Here is an 18,335-nt window from a genome sequence, read left to right as displayed (position 1 = left end):
TTTGTCTGCGTTTGAAAACGCAAACACAGACAAAGCCGTACCCAACGGGGCGGGCTGTGGCCCGATTGCATCGGTGTTTCTGTGGTACGTGTGGCACCAGCCTAAGGCCCCTTCCACACTAGCGAGTGTGATGCGATGAACTCGCATCACACTCGCAACGCAAGCTGCCGGGAACGCACGGCCCGAACGCTGCACCGCGGGAGTGAACTCAGCATGTCAGTTCACTCCCGCGGTGCAGGGTTCGGGCCGTGCGTTCCCGGCAGCTTGCGTTGCGAGTGTGATGCGAGTTCATCGCATCACACTCGCTAGTGTGGAAGGGGCCTAAGTGGGGGTTTTGTCTCCCATCTAAGCGTGATGCCACATATGGAGTTTTGAACCCGTTTTGAATCCGCTTTTTGGCCCGGGTCAAAAACGGATTCAAAACGGTTTCAAAACACCACGTGTGGTATCACCCTAATGCTGGGGAACTGCAGTTATATTTGATTATTTATATTATTTATTGAATAAATTATTGGTTACTCTATAATAAAGCTTTGGCAGCCATGTTTTACCACAATGTCTGCATTTTTGTCTTTTTTTATCCCCTATTGCGTCACAGCCTTTTTTCGATCATTTTTTGCTCCCTACCTTCAAAAATCCACTTTTCCGTGTACAGAGCTGTGTGAGGGTTTATATTCTGCGTAACAACTTTTACTTCTGAGTGACGTCATTTATCATTCCGTGCCGTGTGCTGGGAAGAAGGAAAACAATTCCAAATGTGGTGAAATTGGTGGAAAAAAACGCATTTGCGTCACTTTCTTGTGCGCTCCGAATGATGCGTCTACTTTGGTTCCGTACAATCAGGGTGATGCCACACGTGGCGTTTTGAATCAGCTTTTGGTCAGTTTTTAAGCAGTCCGCCTAAAAATGCATGCGTTTTTGACCAGTTTTAATGAAGATAATTGGTGAAACCTGTCAAAAACGGATGCGATTTTTAACGGACTGCTTAAAAACAGGTTCAAAATGCCATGTATGCCATCACCCTCACAGTGATTTAGATTTTTTTTTTTTTTAGATTTTTTAAAATTGTGTTTTAATACATTTTAAACAATGTTTACGTAAAAATAATAGTTTCGCCATCTTCTGACGCTAATAACTCTCTCATACTTTGGTGTACGCAGTTGTTTGAGGTGTCATTTTTTGCATGATGAGCCGACGTTTCCATTGTTACTATTTTAAGGACTGTGCAACCTTTTTTTTTATCACTTTTTGTATCCAAAATGCCATAAAAGTGGCGTTTTGGATATTTGGGCGCTATTTTCCGTTATGGGGTTCACCGCCAGGAATGACTGATTTTATAATCCGTGTCCATGTTTTGTCCTGCCAATAAAGCTTCTTTGATTTGATATGAATGATGGGAAATTGCTATTAACTCTTTCTATAATGTACATAGGGGGAGAGTTATGGCAGTGTCTGAGGTAAAGCTGTTGCCCATGGAAACCAATCAGAGCTCAGGTTTCATATTAAAAACAGCTGTGGGAAAATGAAAGCTGAGCTCTGATTGGTTGTAATGTACAGTTAGTTCTGCTCTCAGACGCTCCTGATAAATGTCCCCCATCAATAACTTGTATTATTATCACTTTCAATATTAGTCACTTTCTGTCACGTGACGTGCGGTAAGTGGTGAGTCACGTATCCTGCGGGGTAAGTACAGCATATACGGTGATACTCGCCCCTCCCCCGGGGACACGTGCTCGCCCTGTATACACATACACACACATGAAGGGGCGGAGTTGTTCGGTGGGCCCCGCCCCCGCCAGTCCCAGGATATCCATGTATGGAGTGTGACGTCACGCCGGGGATTCCCTCCCCCTGGGTGACTCTCCTGGAGCTGGAGACTCCGCTCACACAAAGAGCCGGGAAGAGGAGGAGCAGCAGCTGCGGTGAGTGCTCCGCCACATGTGCGCGACCTCTGTGTGACTTGTGTTATGACTTTCCTGTAGTTTTTAGCTTTATAGCAGTCCCAGCATCCGGCGCGGGGTAGAGGGGATGCTGAGGGTTGTAGTCCTCCACAGACACCTGTATCACTATGAGGGGGAACGATAGTGTGTAGCGGCCACATGGCACAGGAGCCCCGGAGGAGTAACAGAGGGGAAGCACAGGAGCCCCTGAGGAGTAACAGAGGTGGGGGGTGCACAGGAGCCCCTGAGGAGTAACAGAGGGGAAGCACAGGAGCCCCTGAGGAGTAACAGAGGGGAAGCACAGGAGCCCCTGAGGAGTAACAGAGGGGAAGCACAGGAGCCCCTGAGGAGTAACAGAGGGGAAGCACAGGAGCCCCTGAGGAGTAACAGAGGGGAAGCACAGGAGCCCCTGAGGAGTAACAGAGGGGAAGCACAGGAGCCCCTGAGGAGTAACAGAGGGGAAGCACAGGAGCCCCTGAGGAGTAACAGAGGGGAAGCACAGGAGCCCCTGAGGAGTAACAGAGGGCGACCACAGGAGCCCCTGAGGAGTAACAGAGGGGAAGCACAGGAGCCCCTGAGGAGTAACAGGGGGCGACCACGGGGCATAGGAGCCCAGGAGGAGTAACAGAGGGCGAGCACATGGCACAGGTCGAGTAACAGGGGGCGACCACAGGGCACAGGAGCCCAGGAGGAGTAACAGAGGGCAACCACATGGCACAGGAGCCCAGGGGGAGTAACAGAGGGCCACCACAGGGCACAGGAGCCCAGGAGGAGTAACAGAGGGCCACCACATGGCACAGGAGCCCAGGAGGAGTAACAGAGGGCGCCCACAGGGCACAGGAGCCCAGGAGGAGTAACAGAGGGCGCCCACAGGGCACAGGAGCCCAGGAGGAGTAACAGAGGGCGCCCACAGGGCACAGGAGCCCAGGAGGAGTAACAGAGGGCACAGGAGCCCAGGAGGAGTAACAGAGGGCCACCACATGGCACAGGAGCCCAGGAGGAGTAACAGAGGGCACCCACAGGGCACAGGAGCCCAGGAGGAGTAACAGAGGGCCACCACATGGCACAGGAGCCCAGGAGGAGTAACAGAGGGCCACCAGAGGGCACAGGAGCCCAGGAGGAGTAACAGAGGGCAACCACAGGGCACAGGAGCCCAGGAGGAGTAACAGAGGGGAAGGACAGGAGCCCAGGAGGAGTAACAGGGGGCCACCACATGGCACAGGAGCCCAGGAGGAGTAACAGAGGGCCACCACAGGGCACAGGAGCCCAGGAGGAGTAACAGAGGGCCACCACAGGGCACAGGAGCCCAGGAGGGGTAACAGAGGGCGACCACATGGCACAGGAGCCCAGGAGGAGTAACAGAGGGCCACCACAGGGCACAGGAGCCCAGGAGGAGTAACAGAGGGCGCCCACAGATCACAGGAGCCCAGGAGGGGTAACAGAGGGCCACCACAGGGCACAGGAGCCCTGGAGGAGTAACAGAGGTTGACCACATGGCACAGGAGCCCAGGAGGGGTAACAGAGGGCGACCACATGGCACAGGAGCCCAGGAGGGGTAACAGAGGGTGACCTCGCTGTGTGCTGGGAGGGGTAACAGAGGGCGGTCTCGCGGGGTGATGTGAGGGTACAGGGTCATACAGGGGGCTCTGCTGGGATCTGTAGTCCGGGTGCAGGTATCGGGGACGCCTCTGTCACATGTCGTCCGGTGTCTCTGTGTTACATCATCCTGTGTTTATAATCATGTAGGGGGGAGGGAGCAGGATTCACCCACATTCCTGATGCCACCAAGGAAAGTCCCAGGGTATTTATATATCAGAGGATCCAGGATACTGCCCCCTGCTGCCGACTACGTGACTATAACACCCTGCGCTGCCTGCTGACTGTCTCCTGTATACAGGGCTGACCCTGCGCTGCCTGCTGACTGTCTCCTGTATACAGGGCTGACCCTGCGCTGCCTGCTGACTGTCTCCTGTATACAGCGCTGACCCTGCGCTGCCTGCTGACTGTCTCCTGTATACAGCGCTGACCCTGCGCTGCCTGCTGACTGTCTCCTGTATACAGGGCTGACCCTGCGCTGCCTGCTGACTGTCTCCTGTATACAGGGCTGACCCTGCGCTGCCTGCTGACTGTCTCCTGTATACAGGGCTGACCCTGCGCTGCCTGCTGACTGTCTCCTGTATACAGCGCTGACCCTGCGCTGCCTGCTGACTGTCTCCTGTATACAGGGCTGACCCTGCGCTGCCTGCTGACTGTCTCCTGTATACAGGGCTGACCCTGCGCTGCCTGCTGACTGTCTCCTGTATACAGGGCTGACCCTGCGCTGCCTGCTGACTGTCTCCTGTATACAGGGCTGACCCTGCGCTGCCTGCTGACTGTCTCCTGTATACAGGGCTGACCCTGCGCTGCCTGCTGACTGTCTCCTGTATACAGGGCTGACCCTGCGCTGCCTGCTGACTGTCTCCTGTATACAGGGCTGACCCTGCGCTGCCTGCTGACTGTCTCCTGTATACAGGGCTGACCCTGCGCTGCCTGCTGACTGTCTCCTGTATACAGGGCTGACCCTGCGCTGCCTGCTGACTGTCTCCTGTATACAGGGCTGACCCTGCGCTGCCTGCTGACTGTCTCCTGTATACAGGGCTGACCCTGCGCTGCCTGCTGACTGTCTCCTGTATACAGGGCTGACCCTGCGCTGCCTGCTGACTGTCTCCTGTATACAGGGCTGACCCTGCGCTGCCTGCTGACTGTCTCCTGTATACAGGGCTGACCCTGCGCTGCCTGCTGACTGGCTCCTGTATACAGGGCTGACCCTGCGCTGCCTGCTGACTGGCTCCTGTATACAGGGCTGACCCTGCGCTGCCTGCTGACTGGCTCCTGTATACAGGGCTGACCCTGCGCTGCCTGCTGACTGGCTCCTGTATACAGGGCTGACTGTGCGCTGCCTGCTGACTGGCTCCTGTATACAGGGCTGACCCTCTGCCGCCTGCTGACTGGCTCCTGTATACAGGGCTGACCCTCTGCCGCCTGCTGACTGTCTCCTGTATACAGGGCTGACCCTCTGCCGCCTGCTGACTGTCTCCTGTATACAGGGCTGACCCTGCGCTGCCTGCTGACTGTTTCCTGTATACAGGGCTGACCCTGCGCTGCCTGCTGACTGTCTCCTGTATACAGGGCTGACCCTGCGCTGCCTGCTGACTGTCTCCTGTATACAGGGCTGACCCTGCGCTGCCTGCTGACTGTCTCCTGTATACAGGGCTGACCCTGCGCTGCCTGCTGACTGTCTCCTGTATACAGGGCTGACCCTGCGCTGCCTGCTGACTGTCTCCTGTATACAGGGCTGACCCTGCGCTGCCTGCTGACTGTCTCCTGTATACAGGGCTGACCCTGCGCTGCCTGCTGACTGTCTCCTGTATACAGGGCTGACCCTGCGCTGCCTGCTGACTGTCTCCTGTATACAGGGCTGACCCTGCGCTGCCTGCTGACTGTCTCCTGTATACAGGGCTGACCCTGCGCTGCCTGCTGACTGTCTCCTGTATACAGGGCTGACCTTGTCCTACCTCCTGCCTTGTTTTGCATAATGACACCCGTGAACCTTGGGAAATTGGGCTGTAATGTTCTGCCTCCTTCCTGCTGGGAGTTTTGTGATGTGAGATAAGAGGCTCAGGTGTCACTTCCCTGAAACTTGTGATGAAATCATCTACGGGGTTAATTCTGTGGAATAAGGAAGTCTCCGGCCTCATCCCTCTGTAGATGATGGCATTGTTCTCTGTTATCTGCCATGTGCTGATGATACTGTACACACCTCAGCTGCCGCAGAACCTCATTATGACACTGTAGATGATGTGGCTGTATCTATGACGTCTGGTGCCGGGCCTGGGGGCGCCTTCGTGTTCTGCCAAGGCCGGTCCATGACCTTGTGGCCCCCGGGACGTCGTGTTCTGGTCAGTATGGCAGGCAGGGGGCGCTCCGCTGTTATCACCTCACAGACAGGCCGTGGGCTGTAGTGCAGGTTTTGGGCCTGCGCTGTGACAACCAGTGAGACAGGGTCACCTAAAATTGGGGCGACCATGTGAATCCCACCAATCTGACCCCCATGTGTTGACACCCCGGTTGCTATGGGCGCACGGCCTAACAACCACAGCAGTCCCTATCATTGCTTTGTTAAGCAGGGACTCCCTAGCAACCAGCCAAAATGGAGGCCAAGCTAAGCTCCTTGAGCTGGACAATTCCTCGAAATGTGTCTCACAGTCTGTGTGGAAATCTGGGGGACTTTCCTAATTCCACTAATTTATTACCCAGAATTCCTGGGGAAAATGAAAGCAAATGGATGTCCGGAAAACCCCATAAAAGGGGATTATTCTACGGTGCGAGCGCCGCTAGTGAATCCATTGCCGTCCATATAATGTTCTGTTTATTACTTCTATGTAACAATTATCCGGCCAGTAACTAGTATTTTCGGATGATGCCCTTTAACCCCTAACGTTCCTCTGTATCTGTCCCTGCAGGAGAGGACACGTGGCAGCCATGTATGAAGAGGTACAGCGGGGGGCGTCCTACATTGTGAGGCTGCTGAACCGCCACCAGAGACTGGACAGCGAGCAGGTGGAGCGATTCACTCAGACCCTCACCTCCATCTTATGTGACAAGTATGAGGGACACTGGTATCCGGAGAGCCCGCAGAAAGGCCAAGCCTACAGGTAAGAGCCCACCCGCGACACGAGGGGTTAAACCGGCTGCAAGGATCACACAGCAATAGAACTGTGAAATATGGATTTATATTCCAGGATTGTAGCTGTATTGTCTCTGGAGAGATGTGTAATAACCCCCTTGTGTATGTAAGTTGCAGCAGGACTGTACAATATGGGTTTATATTCCAGGATTGTAGCTGTATTGTCTCTGCAGAGATGTGTATTCCCCCCCCCTTGTGTATGTTGTTAGTTGCAGCAGGACAGTGAAATATGGATTTATATTCCAGGATTGTAGCTGTGTTGTCTCTGGAGAGGCATGCAATCACCCCTTTGTCTATGTTGTTAGTTGCAGCAGGACAGTGAAATAAGGATTTTATATTCCAGGGTTGTAGCTTCTTCAAGTGCACTGGGGGCGTGTCCTCACACTGTTGTGCACTGTGTTCTCCGCAATGATATCCTCCCCATTCACCGTCACTTTGCTCTGAGTGATTGCTGTATCCAACAGAAAACTGCTGCATCTGTTACACAGAAGGGAGGGCTGTGCAGCGGAGCACAGAGCTTTAGAGAGCACAGCAGTGTGAGGACCCGCCTCCAGTGCACTTAGAAGATACAATCCTGGAATTTAAATCCATATTTCACAGACCTTCCATTACTAACAACAAACACAAGGGGTTGGTTCACATCTCTCCAGAGAGCACAGAGCACAGCAGTGTGAGGACACATTCCCGATGCCCTTGTGCTGAATGTTTATCAGGTCAGGCAGTGTGTATATACATAGATTAGGGTGAGGTCATACACTCTGGAAAACCCCGGTGCTGTGGGGGTGGATGCAAATGTCACCTTTCGTAGAACTTTCCCCGGAACCGGTCGAGCAGGGAATTTAACTTCAGCAATGCTGAGTGTCGCTATTCTTTAGCTTCTGTTTTCCTTGTTCCTTTATATCCTGCTGTGTGAGAACTACAACTCCCATCAAGATGCCTCATGTATAGATGTGCAGTATCTTACAGTCCTCTGACCCCCCCAGGTGTATCCGGATAGAGAAGAACGCCGCGGTGGATGACTCCGTATTACGGGCCTGCGTCCGGAGCGGACTGCGCTGCTCACAGTTGGCCTTCCCCAAAAACATGTCTATATGGATTGATCCGGAGGAAGTGAGCTGCAGGTAAGTCGCATTGTAACACCTATAATCCGAAAAAAACACTGATAACTCAAACCTGTTTCGGGGGGGGTATAAGCCCCACCCCTTTGAGGTCGGCCTCACCATTCATGCAGAGCTGTCCTGTGTCCTCAGGTTAGGGGAGAGCTGCAGCCCCTTCATTGTGAAGGCTCCAGAAGAGCCCAAAAAGACGACGACACCAGAGAAACCGGAGCAAGACACGTCGGACTATCACTCCGAGGGCTCGGACGTCAGCGCGTCACCTTCTGAGTCCTCCAGCGAGGATGAGGAGAACGTCAGGAGCAAGAAGAAATCCGCCGTGACCAATGCTCAGAAAATGGTAAGAGCGCAGGATAGCGCCAGGGCCTCTTGATATATAAGGGGTTAACACTTGGGATATGGGGGGATTTAGGGGGACACAGAGCAGTCAGGTGAAATCCATCCACTCCCCCTCCTCTATGATCACGACTACGTGCTGTAGACTTCAGATGCCCCCATTATTTTTATAGAGTTTTAGTTAATCAGCACCGCGGGCATCTGCTCTTTAAAGTCAGTAGCCCCATAGTAGGTGTCACATTTGAAGGGCTTTTCCATTGATAATGTTTATCACATAATAAATGTATCACCCAGTAGAGGGCAGTACAGGAGGATCTGAAGCCACTCGTTCTGCAGGTGGGACCTGGGACATCGGAGCGCCTGCGGTTAGACATTTATTGATAAATGCTAATTCAGCCGATCCTTGTGCACATCCGTGGGTGGGAGGGGATGATGACATCATGGTGTGGGGTGGCACATGCTCCGATGACACGTTTCGGTGAGTCAGGCAGGATTCATTACACTCGTGTTGCTTCATGCAGGACTCTGTCCGCTGAGTGTCGGGAATGACTCACCCCCCTCCTCCTCCTCCTCCTCGTCTGCTACTTCCTGTCTTGTCCTAAAAGAACTTCCACAAATTCTTGACCTGTTTGTCTTTCTCCACCTACAGGGCGCTCAGTATTACTACAGCCCGGCTCCCTCCTCCACCGTCTATTACCAGTACCCCGGCAGCTTCATCCCGGCCTACCAACCCATGACCGTGTACTACCTGGTACCCAAATACTACCACAATATCCGACCTCGCAAGTGGAAATCCAAAAAGTCAACATCTCCTCAAACTAAAAGTTAAAGTGGAACTTCGGAACTTCCAAAAAACAAAAACATTTCAACCTCCTACTTGAAGACGACACCCCCAGTTGGAGTCCTTGGAAGGAGGACGTGACCCTCATGGTGCGGGCCTCCTCAAGCAGCTGGTGTGTGTAGTCCAAGAATTTTACGGGAACACTCAGGAACTGGAATACAAGTCGTGAACTGCAGGTGGCTGCTCGGGGGCGGGGCTGTTAATACTGATGCCCACCCCCGAACAGAGACCACTATTGTTTTATCTCATAGATGTCCTCCTGTACCTCTGGGGCTGGGCTTGGTAGATACATGGCTCGTGGCTCCTGCTCTAATTGTAGCTTTTAATGGTTTATTGAAACATTTTAACTATGGAGACCCCCACTTAAAGGGCATCTCCACTCAATCCTGCCTTTTAACTCTGTACCCTCCGCATCATCTCTAGATGCAAATAAAATGTTGTTTTCAGGTCACAAATCCAGGGGCAAAGAATAGACCGCGCCTTTAGGTGCTCTGTACGCGGCTCGTCTCACCACTCCCCCCTCCCTCTAACATGGGAAGTTGAACCCCCCCAAAAAAGCTGCTAAAGCATCGGAAAGTCACACTTTCGGTGGTTTGGGAATTTTCCTCTATGGAGGACGGACCGGGGCGTCGTGAATCGAAACGGTTCTTGCCCTCGATTACGTGATCCCTAGGATTTATTGGGTCCATTGTGAACACGCCCTTAAAAAGTGGGCGGGATTATTTAATAAATGTACATAACCCATGTAACGGCTGCTCCCTGTACATAGCTTTGGGTCTTACAAAGTTTTATACATTTTTTAATGAATTTTTTTTTTTATGTGCTGCTGTGCAGAGTAGTCTGCAAGCTTTGGTCCTTGCGTTGCGGTAAAACTACAACTCCCAGTATGCTTGTAGCGGGCGGAGATTCACATTCTGGGAGTTGTAGACACCTTTGAGCTTGTAATTTATTCTGCTATACCGGATGCCGTCTCAGGGCTCCACCGTACACTCGTATAATCTGCGCTCACTACCCCCGCACCGGCATGAAAGCTTTATTTATAAGGTATTATATGGACGATAACCTAAAATCTTTCTATGATATTGTTTGTAATGTCTTTGTTAACCTGTTGGGAAGCTTCTTAAATTAATGATTTTTTTTTTGTAATATTATTTTTTTTCTAGAGTTTAACCTATTTTGTAAAAAAAATAATATTTATTGTATAAAAGATAACTAACAAAATATGACTGCTTCTACTTTAGTGTCCGCGGGGGCGGGGCTAGTACTGTAGAAGCTCAGCAGGGGCAGATACTGGAGGGCGGGGCCTCTAGAGAAATGGTTATAAAGCCTTGGTGCTTGGGACTGGTTAATACTTCTGTGTATCTCGTTAGTAGCAGCAGGCTCGGAAAATCACGCGACCACAAGCTGCTGTACAGAGGAAATCCTGTCCCCTCAGTCACTGCATGTCCCCAAGCTCCCAGACTGAGCATGTGCGTCTCTATGGGGATGTGACTTCTGATTTAATGATCTGCAGACTCTGGGATCGGGAAGACCATGTGACATGTCACAGGTGCACTGTGGGTGTGTCCTCACACTGCTTTGTTTTGTGCTCTTTGCAGCCAGTGTTACGTACTGTGTAATCAGACCTTTGTGTATGTTTGCTAGTAGCAACTAGAAATATGGATTTATAGTCCAGGGATGTAGCTTCTTCAAGTGCACTGAGGTGTGTCCTCACACTGCTGTGCTTTCTGCAGCACCCAGTTTCAGATACTGTCCCTGGAGTGATGTGTAATCAGACCTTTGTGTATGATGTTAGTAGCAGCAGAACTGTGACATATGGATTCATATTCCAGGATTATAGCTTCTCCGTGTGCACTGGGGAGTGTCCTCACACTGCTGTGCTCTCTGCAGCACCCAGTTTCAGATGCTGTCCCTGGAGTGATGTGTAATCAGACCTTTGTGTATGATGTTGGTAGCAGCAGAACTGTGACGTATGGATTCATATTCCAGGATTATAGCTTCTCCAGGTGCACTGGGGAGTGTCCTCACACTGCTGTGCTCTGTGCTTTTTGCATTAAACTGCTGCACCACCTTGCTGTGAGTAAAATCTGCAATAGGTCTCTAAATTAATGTACATTTCCTGTTAGTTCAATCGGTTCTCATCAGCTACAAGCTATTGTTGTGTGTTATCAGCCAATAGAGGTATTCATTCCATGGAACAAAGGAAAGGAAGTACATGGGGGGGGGGGGTAAGAGATAAGCGGTGCCCCCCACATCTGGTGACGCTGATCACAGAAGAAACCTAGGCCTGGGAGACGTCCTCCTACACTTCACACGATGATGGGTAACAGATCCCCCGGATTGTTCTAGATGGATGTGACGATTATTACCTATGTCATGGAACATCTATACACGTGACACACAGCAAAGGCAGGTTATAAAATATTATCATTTCTCTCATATAAAACTAAATCCACATCAATGAGCTTAAAGGGATTGTCCAGAGAAGCAGCAGCGGATTTCTTCCCCTCTATCACTGAGCCTCTTCCTAGGACCTGGAGGATCAGACCTCACACTGCTGTGCTCTGTGCTCTGTGCAGCCAGTGTTATGTATTGTCCCTGGAGAGATGTGTAATCACACCTCACACTGCTGTGCTCTGTGCTCCCTGCAGCCAGTGTTATGTATTGTCCCTGGAGAGATGTGTAATCATTCCTCATACTGCTGTGCTCTGTGCTCTCTGCAGCCAGTGTTATGTATTGTCCCTGGAGAGATGTGTAATCAGACCTCGCACTGCTGTGATCTGTGCTCTCTGCAGCCAGTGTTATGTATTGTCCCTGGAGAGATGTGTAATCAGACCTCACACTGCTGTGCTCTGAGCTCTCTGCAGCCAGTGTTATGTATTGTCCCTGGAGAGAGGTGTAATCAGTCCTCACACTGCTGTGCTCTGTGCTCTCAGCAGCCAGTGTTATGTATTGTCCCTGGAGAGATGTGTAATCAGACCTCACACTGCTGTGCTCTGTGCTCTCTGCAGCCAGTGTTATGTATTGTCCCTGGAGAGATGTGTAATCAGACCTCACACTGCTGTGCTCTGTGCTCTCTGCAGCCAGTGTTATGTACTGTCCCTGGAGAGATGTGTAATCATACCTCACACTGCTGTGCTCTGTTCTCTGCAGCCAGTGTTATGTATTGTCCCTGGAGAGATGTGTGATCAGACCTCACACTGCTGTGCTCTCTGCAGCCAGTGTTATGCACTGTCCCTGGAGAGATGTGTAATCAGACCTCACACTGCTGTGCTCTGTGCTCTCTGCAGCCAGTGTTATGTACTGTCCCTGGAGAGATGTGTAATCAGACCTCACACTGCTGTGCTCTGTGCTCTCTGCAGCCAGTGCTATGTATTGTGCCTGGAGAGATGTGTAATCAGACCTCACACTGCTGTGCTCTGTGCTCCCTGCAGCCAGTGTTGTGTATTGTCCCTGGAGAGATGTGTAATCAGACCTCACACTGCTGTGCTCTGTGCTCTCTGCAGCCAGTGTTATGTATTGTCCCTGGAGAGATGTGTAATCAGACCTCACACTGCTGTGCTCTCTGCAGCCAGTGTTATGTATTGTCCCTGGAGAGATGTGTAATCAGACCTCACACTGCTGTGCTCTGTTCTCTCTGCAGCCAGTGTTATGTATTGTCCCTGGAGAGATGTGTAATCGGACCTCACACTGCTGTGCTCTCTGCAGCCAGTGTTATGCATTGTCCCTGGAGAGATGTGTAATCAGACCTCACACTGCTGTGCTCTCTGCTCTCTGCAGCCGGTGTTGTGTACTGTCCCTGGAGAGATGTGTAATCAGACCTCACACTGCTGTGCTCTGTGCTCTCTGCAGCCAGTGTTATGTATTATCCCTGGAGAGATGTGTAATCAGACCTCACACTGCTGTGCTCTGTGCTCTCTGCAGCCAGTGTTATGTATTATCCCTGGAGAGAAGTGTAATCAGACCTCACACTGCTGTGCTCTGTGCTCTCTGCAGCCAGTGTTATGTATTGTCCCTGGAGAGATGTGTAATCAGACCTCACACTGCTGTGCTCTGTGCTCTCTGCAGCCAGTGTTATGTGTTGTCCCTGGAGAGATGTGTAATCAGACCTCACACTGCTGTGCTCTGTGCTCTCTGCAGCCAGTGTTATGTACTGTCCCTGGAGAGATGTGTAATCAGACCTCACAATGCTGTGCTCCCTGCAGACAGTGTTATGTATTGTCCCTGGGTAGATGTGTAATCATACCTCACACTGCTGTGCTCTGTGCTCTCTGCAGCCAGTGTTATGTACTGTCCCTGGAGAGATGTGTAATCAGACCTCACACTGCTGTGCTCTGTGCTCTCTGCAGCCAGTGTTATGTATTGTCCCTGGAGAGATGTGTAATCAGACCTCACACTGCTGTGCTCTGTGCTCTCTGCAGCCAGTGTTATGTATTGTCCCCGGAGAGATGTGTAATCAGACCTCACACTGCTGTGCCCTGTGCTCTGTCCAGCCAGTGTTATGTATTGTCCTTGGAGAGATGTGTAATCAGACCTCACACTGCTGTGCTCTGTGCTCTCTGCAGCCAGTGTTATGTATTGTCCCTGGAGAGATGTGTAATCGGACCTCACACTGCTGTGCTCTGTGCTCTCTGCAGCCAGTGTTATGTATTGTCCCTGGAGAGATGTGTAATCGGACCTCACACTGCTGTGCTCTGTGCTCTCTGCAGCCAGTGTTATGTATTGTCCCTGGAGAGATGTGTAATCGGACCTCACACTGCTGTGCTCTGTGCTCTCTGCAGCCAGTGTTATGTATTGTCCCTGGAGAGATGTGTAATCGGACCTCACACTGCTTTGCTCTGTGCTCTCTGCAGCCAGTGTTATGTATTGTCCCTGGAGAGATGTGTAATCGGACCTCACACTGCTGTGCTCTGTGCTCTCTGCAGCCAGTGTTATGTACTGTCCCTGGAGAGATGTGTAATCAGACCTCACACTGCTGTGCTCGGTGCTCTCTGCAGCCAGTGTTATGTACTGTCCCTGGAGAGATGTGTAATCAGACCTCACACTGCTGTGCTCTGTGCTCTCTGCAGCCAGTGTTATGTATTGTCCCTGGAGAGATGTGTAATCGGACCTCACACTGCTGTGCTCTGTGCTCTCTGCAGCCAGTGTTATGTATTGTCCCTGGAGAGATGTGTAATCGGACCTCACACTGCTGTGCTCTGTGCTCTCTGCAGCCAGTGTTATGTATTGTCCCTGGAGAGATGTGTAATCGGACCTCACACTGCTTTGCTCTGTGCTCTCTGCAGCCAGTGTTATGTATTGTCCCTGGAGAGATGTGTAATCAGACCTCACACTGCTGTGCTCTGTGCTCTCTGCAGCCAGTGTTATGTACTGTCCCTGGAGAGATGTGTAATCAGACCTCACACTGCTGTGCTCGGTGCTCTCTGCAGCCAGTGTTATGTACTGTCCCTGGAGAGATGTGTAATCAGACCTCACACTGCTGTGCTCTGTGCTCTCTGCAGCCAGTGTTATGTATTGTCCCTGGAGAGATGTGTAATAAACCTTTGTGTATATTGTTGGTATTGTTGTAGCTGGTTCCCGAAAATATACTATAGTACATACCCAGTGCAGGGGGGAACTAAGACTGTGGAGCAGCTCAATTCAGTAAGCAAAGTGCACAGCAGTGTGAGGTTACTTGGAGAAGCTACAATCCTGGAATATGAATGCAAATACCTTCGTCCTGCTGCTGCTACAACCAACATACACAAAGGTATTTTACACATCTCTCCAGGGACATTACCTAACCCTGGTTGCAGTGAGCACAGAGCACAGCAGTGTGAGGACACCTATGCAAAATAATCCTGCAGTATAAATCCATATATCACAGTCCTGCTGCTACAACCAACATACACAAAGATATGACTACACATCTATGCAGGGACAATACCAAACACTGGCTGCAGTGAACACAGAGCACAGCAGTGTGAGGACACCTACGCAAAAAAAAAAAAATCCATATATCACAAAGTGCTGTAAAGAGCTTAAAGCGTCTCATGTTGTCGTCTATAACATGGCGTCTTGCCACGAGACTGAGCCGATGCCATTAAAATACTCTGCATACTGTTCTCGAGATCGGATGGCGTCATCACACACACCGCGGGCGCAGAGCGGCTGGAGAGGCGTAATCATGTCCGAATCCTCCCGCCACTCGCCATGGACCATCTCGTGGTTCTTGATGTCTTCCAGGTCCATCATACTGGCTGGAGAGTAGGTGTGAGGGTCGTGGTGGAGCAGGTAGTTGTGGAGCACACAGCAGGCCACCACCACCTTGTCAATCTTTTCCGGAAGTAAATTGATTGGCGTGTGGAATATCCGGAACCTGTGTGCCATGATCCCGAAAGCGTTCTCCGCCACCCTCCGAGCCCGGGACAGTCGGTAATTTAAGATCTTCCTCTCCTTGTTGAGCTGTCTCTGGGGGAAGGGTTTGAGGAGATGTTTGTGCAGTGGGAACGCCTCATCTCCGATGAAGACAAAGTTCAGGTTCTGCTTCGTGTCTTCACGGGTCGGTAGGTTCAGGTCGTTACTCTGTAACAGTTGGTGGAATTTAGTTTGTTCTAGAACGCCGCCACCGCCCGAAGCGCACCCGTTCTTTCCGACGTCCACCATGAGGAACTGGTAGTTGGCGTTGACCACGGCGACGAGGATGATGCTGCAGAAACCCTTGTAGTTGTAGTAACGGGATCCGGAGTTAGGAGGTTTGGAGATGCGGATGTGTTTGCCATCGAGGGCACCGCCGCAGTTGGGAAATTGCCAGAGCGTCTCAAAGTCGTCGGCGACGTTTCTCCACTCGCGAGGATTCTTGGGGAACTGTGAAAAACAGAGAAACATGGGAAATTACTAGGAAATCCAAGATTGATCCCATCATCCAGAGTGGTCAGGGATATGTGCACACTGGTGGCACTGGTGGAACGCGGAGTCTTGGTGGTCGCAATGGGAGGTTCCTATAATGCACAACACCTGAGATCGGAGACGATTCCAATCCTATCCAACCCAATCCTGTGCAATCCTGACCATTTAGGCTCCTTTTACACCCGCGAGTGTGATGCGATGAACTTGCATTCAGTTCCGGTTTGCAGCGTTCGGGCCGGGAGACCCGGGCAGCACACGTTGCGAGTGTGATGCGAGTTCATCGCATCACACTTGCGAGTGTAGAAGGGGTATTACTCTCTTAGGTCAGCTGCTGACAATACACAATGGCTATGCATCAACAACAGGAGTCAGGGTTCAGTGTCAGACTCGCAGGGCCAAGGGCCCACCAGTAAGATCCGTCACTGGAACCCAACACCGTACAGTCACCACACCGGTGCGGAGGGTCTGCACTCGAGCAAAATAGCAAAATGTGGCTGAAAATCCACAGTGACTCCGTATTATTATCCAGATTCTGCTGCAGAGCAGATGCGGAGCCTCTGGATCAGTGTTTAGGAAGCCTCGGATGCCACGGTCACAGATTACTGCATCAAAACGGAAGCTTAAAGACAATAGGGTCTCCTGCAATAGGAGTTTACAACACATCCAACACGGAGTTTTGGGCGATTTATCATTCGCTAGTCCCTCATTCGCTTCTGCGGGATATTTCTAAAGGCTCCGCGTCCTGATGTATCTTGCAGTCGGCCTTTGGCCTTGCTCTATAAGCTGCGGCAGTTACTGGCATAACCTACAGCTAGTGCCCAGACACAGGGCAGGAGAGCCCCGTGGTGGTCAGCTAGTGCCCGGACACAGGGCAGGAGAGCCCCGTGGTGGTCAGCTAGTGCCCAGACACAGGGCAGGAGAGCCCCGTGGTGGTCAGCTAGTGCCCGGACACAGGGCAGGAAAGCCCCGTGGTGGTCAGCTAGTGCCCGGACACAGGGCAGGAAAGCCCCGTGGTGGTCAGCTATTGCCCGGACACAGGGCAGGAGAGCCCCGTGGTGGTCCACTCCGAGGCCAGGAGCGGCCGCCGTCACGAAAATTCATTGAAGATTATGAAGGAAATTGGAGAAAGATGACAGCGACACAAAAGCTAAAGTCTCTTTTTGAAATAAAAAATGAATATTAACTGGTCAAAAACGCATGCGTTTTTTTTCCGATCTGAAAACGCACAACTAAAAACGGTCTAAAAACGCCTCCCACCGATACAGGACGGGGGACCCCCTACACTGCGCCCCCGATTGCCAGAATAATCAAAAAGTTAAGACTCTGAATTAAGTCGGAGAGACGGAACTTTGTAACTTTTTCCAAGTACAATACTAATAACTGGAATGTTCCATGGATCTGACACGTAATCCTCGCTGTCCACGCACCTTTAGGTACCCGTCTCGCAGGGCTCCCACGATGGCCTCGCACGTCTCCGGGATGATGGAGCTGAGTGCAGGGACGGAGATGCTGGTGCTGGTCTTCAGCTCTTGCAGGGACCTCCCTGTCGCCAGGAATCGCAGCGTTGCGGCAAGGCGTTGCTCGGCGGGGATGGACGCCCGCATCACCGTGTCCTTTTTTTCGATCAGTGGTTTGACCACGGCCAGAAGATTCCTGAAAGACTCCTCCGACATCCCTAAGTGATTCCGGAAATCCTCAGGGCTGCTCTCCGTGATCTCAGTTTTGGGCCCCGGGGGAGAGGGGTTCTCTTTCGGCTGTGGGCACGGCTTGCACCAACATCTCCTCCGACGCTTTTTGGGCTGATTCTCCTCCAGCTCAATGATGTGCTCCAGGATCTCTATCGCCAGGCGACGCTTCGCCCACATACTCATCCTGCAGCTCCTTACACAGACAGGGAAGCAAGATGGAGGCCGGACTGTGGGGGGAGGATCCGGGAGGAGGGAGAGGGGAGTAACTACACAACCCCCTCCTCACAGCCCACACCTGCACACTCAGCCCTCACCACCAGACACGTCCTGCATGTGCCAGAGATCAGAACATGGAGAATAATAACCACAGAACCAGCACTTCTACCTCACACACTGATACTGATGGGCCGCACACCTCTCAGAACCAGCACTTCTACCTCACACACTGATACTGATGGGCCGCACACCTCTCAGAACCAGCACTTCTACCTCACACACTGATACTGATGGGCCGCACTCCTCTCAGAACCAGCACTTCTACCTCACACACTGTACTGATGGGCCGCACACCTCTCAGAACCAGCACTTCTACCTCACACACTGATACTGATGGGCCGCACACCTCTCAGAACCAGCACTTCTACCTCACACACTGATACTGATGGGCCGCACACCTCTCAGAACCAGCTCTTCTACCTCACACACTGATACTGATGGGCCGCACTCCTCTCAGAACCAGCACTTGTACCTCACACACTGATACTGATGGGCCGCACTTCTCTCAGAACCAGCACTTCTACC

At 51.7% G+C, this 18,335-nt stretch overlaps 2 protein-coding genes across 5 annotated transcripts; one reads left to right on the top strand and one right to left on the bottom strand.

Annotated features, from left to right (window-relative positions):
- Positions 1 to 1,766: 1,766 nt before the first annotated feature.
- Positions 1,767 to 8,957, top strand: LOC140134553 (protein BTG3-like). 4 transcript variants are annotated; one of them, XM_072154950.1, is made up of 5 exons: positions 1,767 to 1,922; positions 6,443 to 6,634; positions 7,650 to 7,787; positions 7,917 to 8,121; positions 8,767 to 8,957. In XM_072154950.1, exons 2-5 carry the CDS (start codon positions 6,462 to 6,464, stop codon positions 8,944 to 8,946), a joined length of 696 nt encoding a protein of 231 aa, XP_072011051.1. In that variant the 5' UTR covers positions 1,767 to 1,922; positions 6,443 to 6,461; the 3' UTR covers positions 8,947 to 8,957. The 4 variants fall into 4 exon arrangements, with proteins under 4 accessions (XP_072011051.1, XP_072011050.1, XP_072011053.1 ...); XM_072154949.1 differs by lacking the exon at positions 1,767 to 1,922 and adding an exon at positions 1,929 to 1,940; XM_072154952.1 differs by lacking the exon at positions 1,767 to 1,922 and adding an exon at positions 5,626 to 5,878.
- A 5,043-nt stretch (positions 8,958 to 14,000) lies between these two features.
- On the bottom strand, positions 14,001 to 17,774 carry LOC140134552 (putative nuclease HARBI1). The gene is made up of 2 exons (XM_072154948.1): positions 17,274 to 17,774; positions 14,001 to 15,804 (listed from the first exon to the last, which is right to left on the bottom strand). The coding sequence occupies exons 1-2, from the start codon at positions 17,715 to 17,717 to the stop codon at positions 15,001 to 15,003; spliced, it is 1,248 nt and encodes a 415-aa protein (XP_072011049.1). The 5' UTR covers positions 17,718 to 17,774; the 3' UTR covers positions 14,001 to 15,000.
- Between the last annotated feature and the right edge of the window lie 561 nt (positions 17,775 to 18,335).

This window comes from Engystomops pustulosus, chromosome 6 (assembly GCF_040894005.1).
Source record: "Engystomops pustulosus chromosome 6, aEngPut4.maternal, whole genome shotgun sequence".
Taxonomy (NCBI): Eukaryota; Metazoa; Chordata; class Amphibia; order Anura; family Leptodactylidae; genus Engystomops; species Engystomops pustulosus.
The sequence above is the reverse complement of the archived record's forward strand: the minus strand, read 5'-3'. Positions and strand labels throughout refer to the sequence as shown.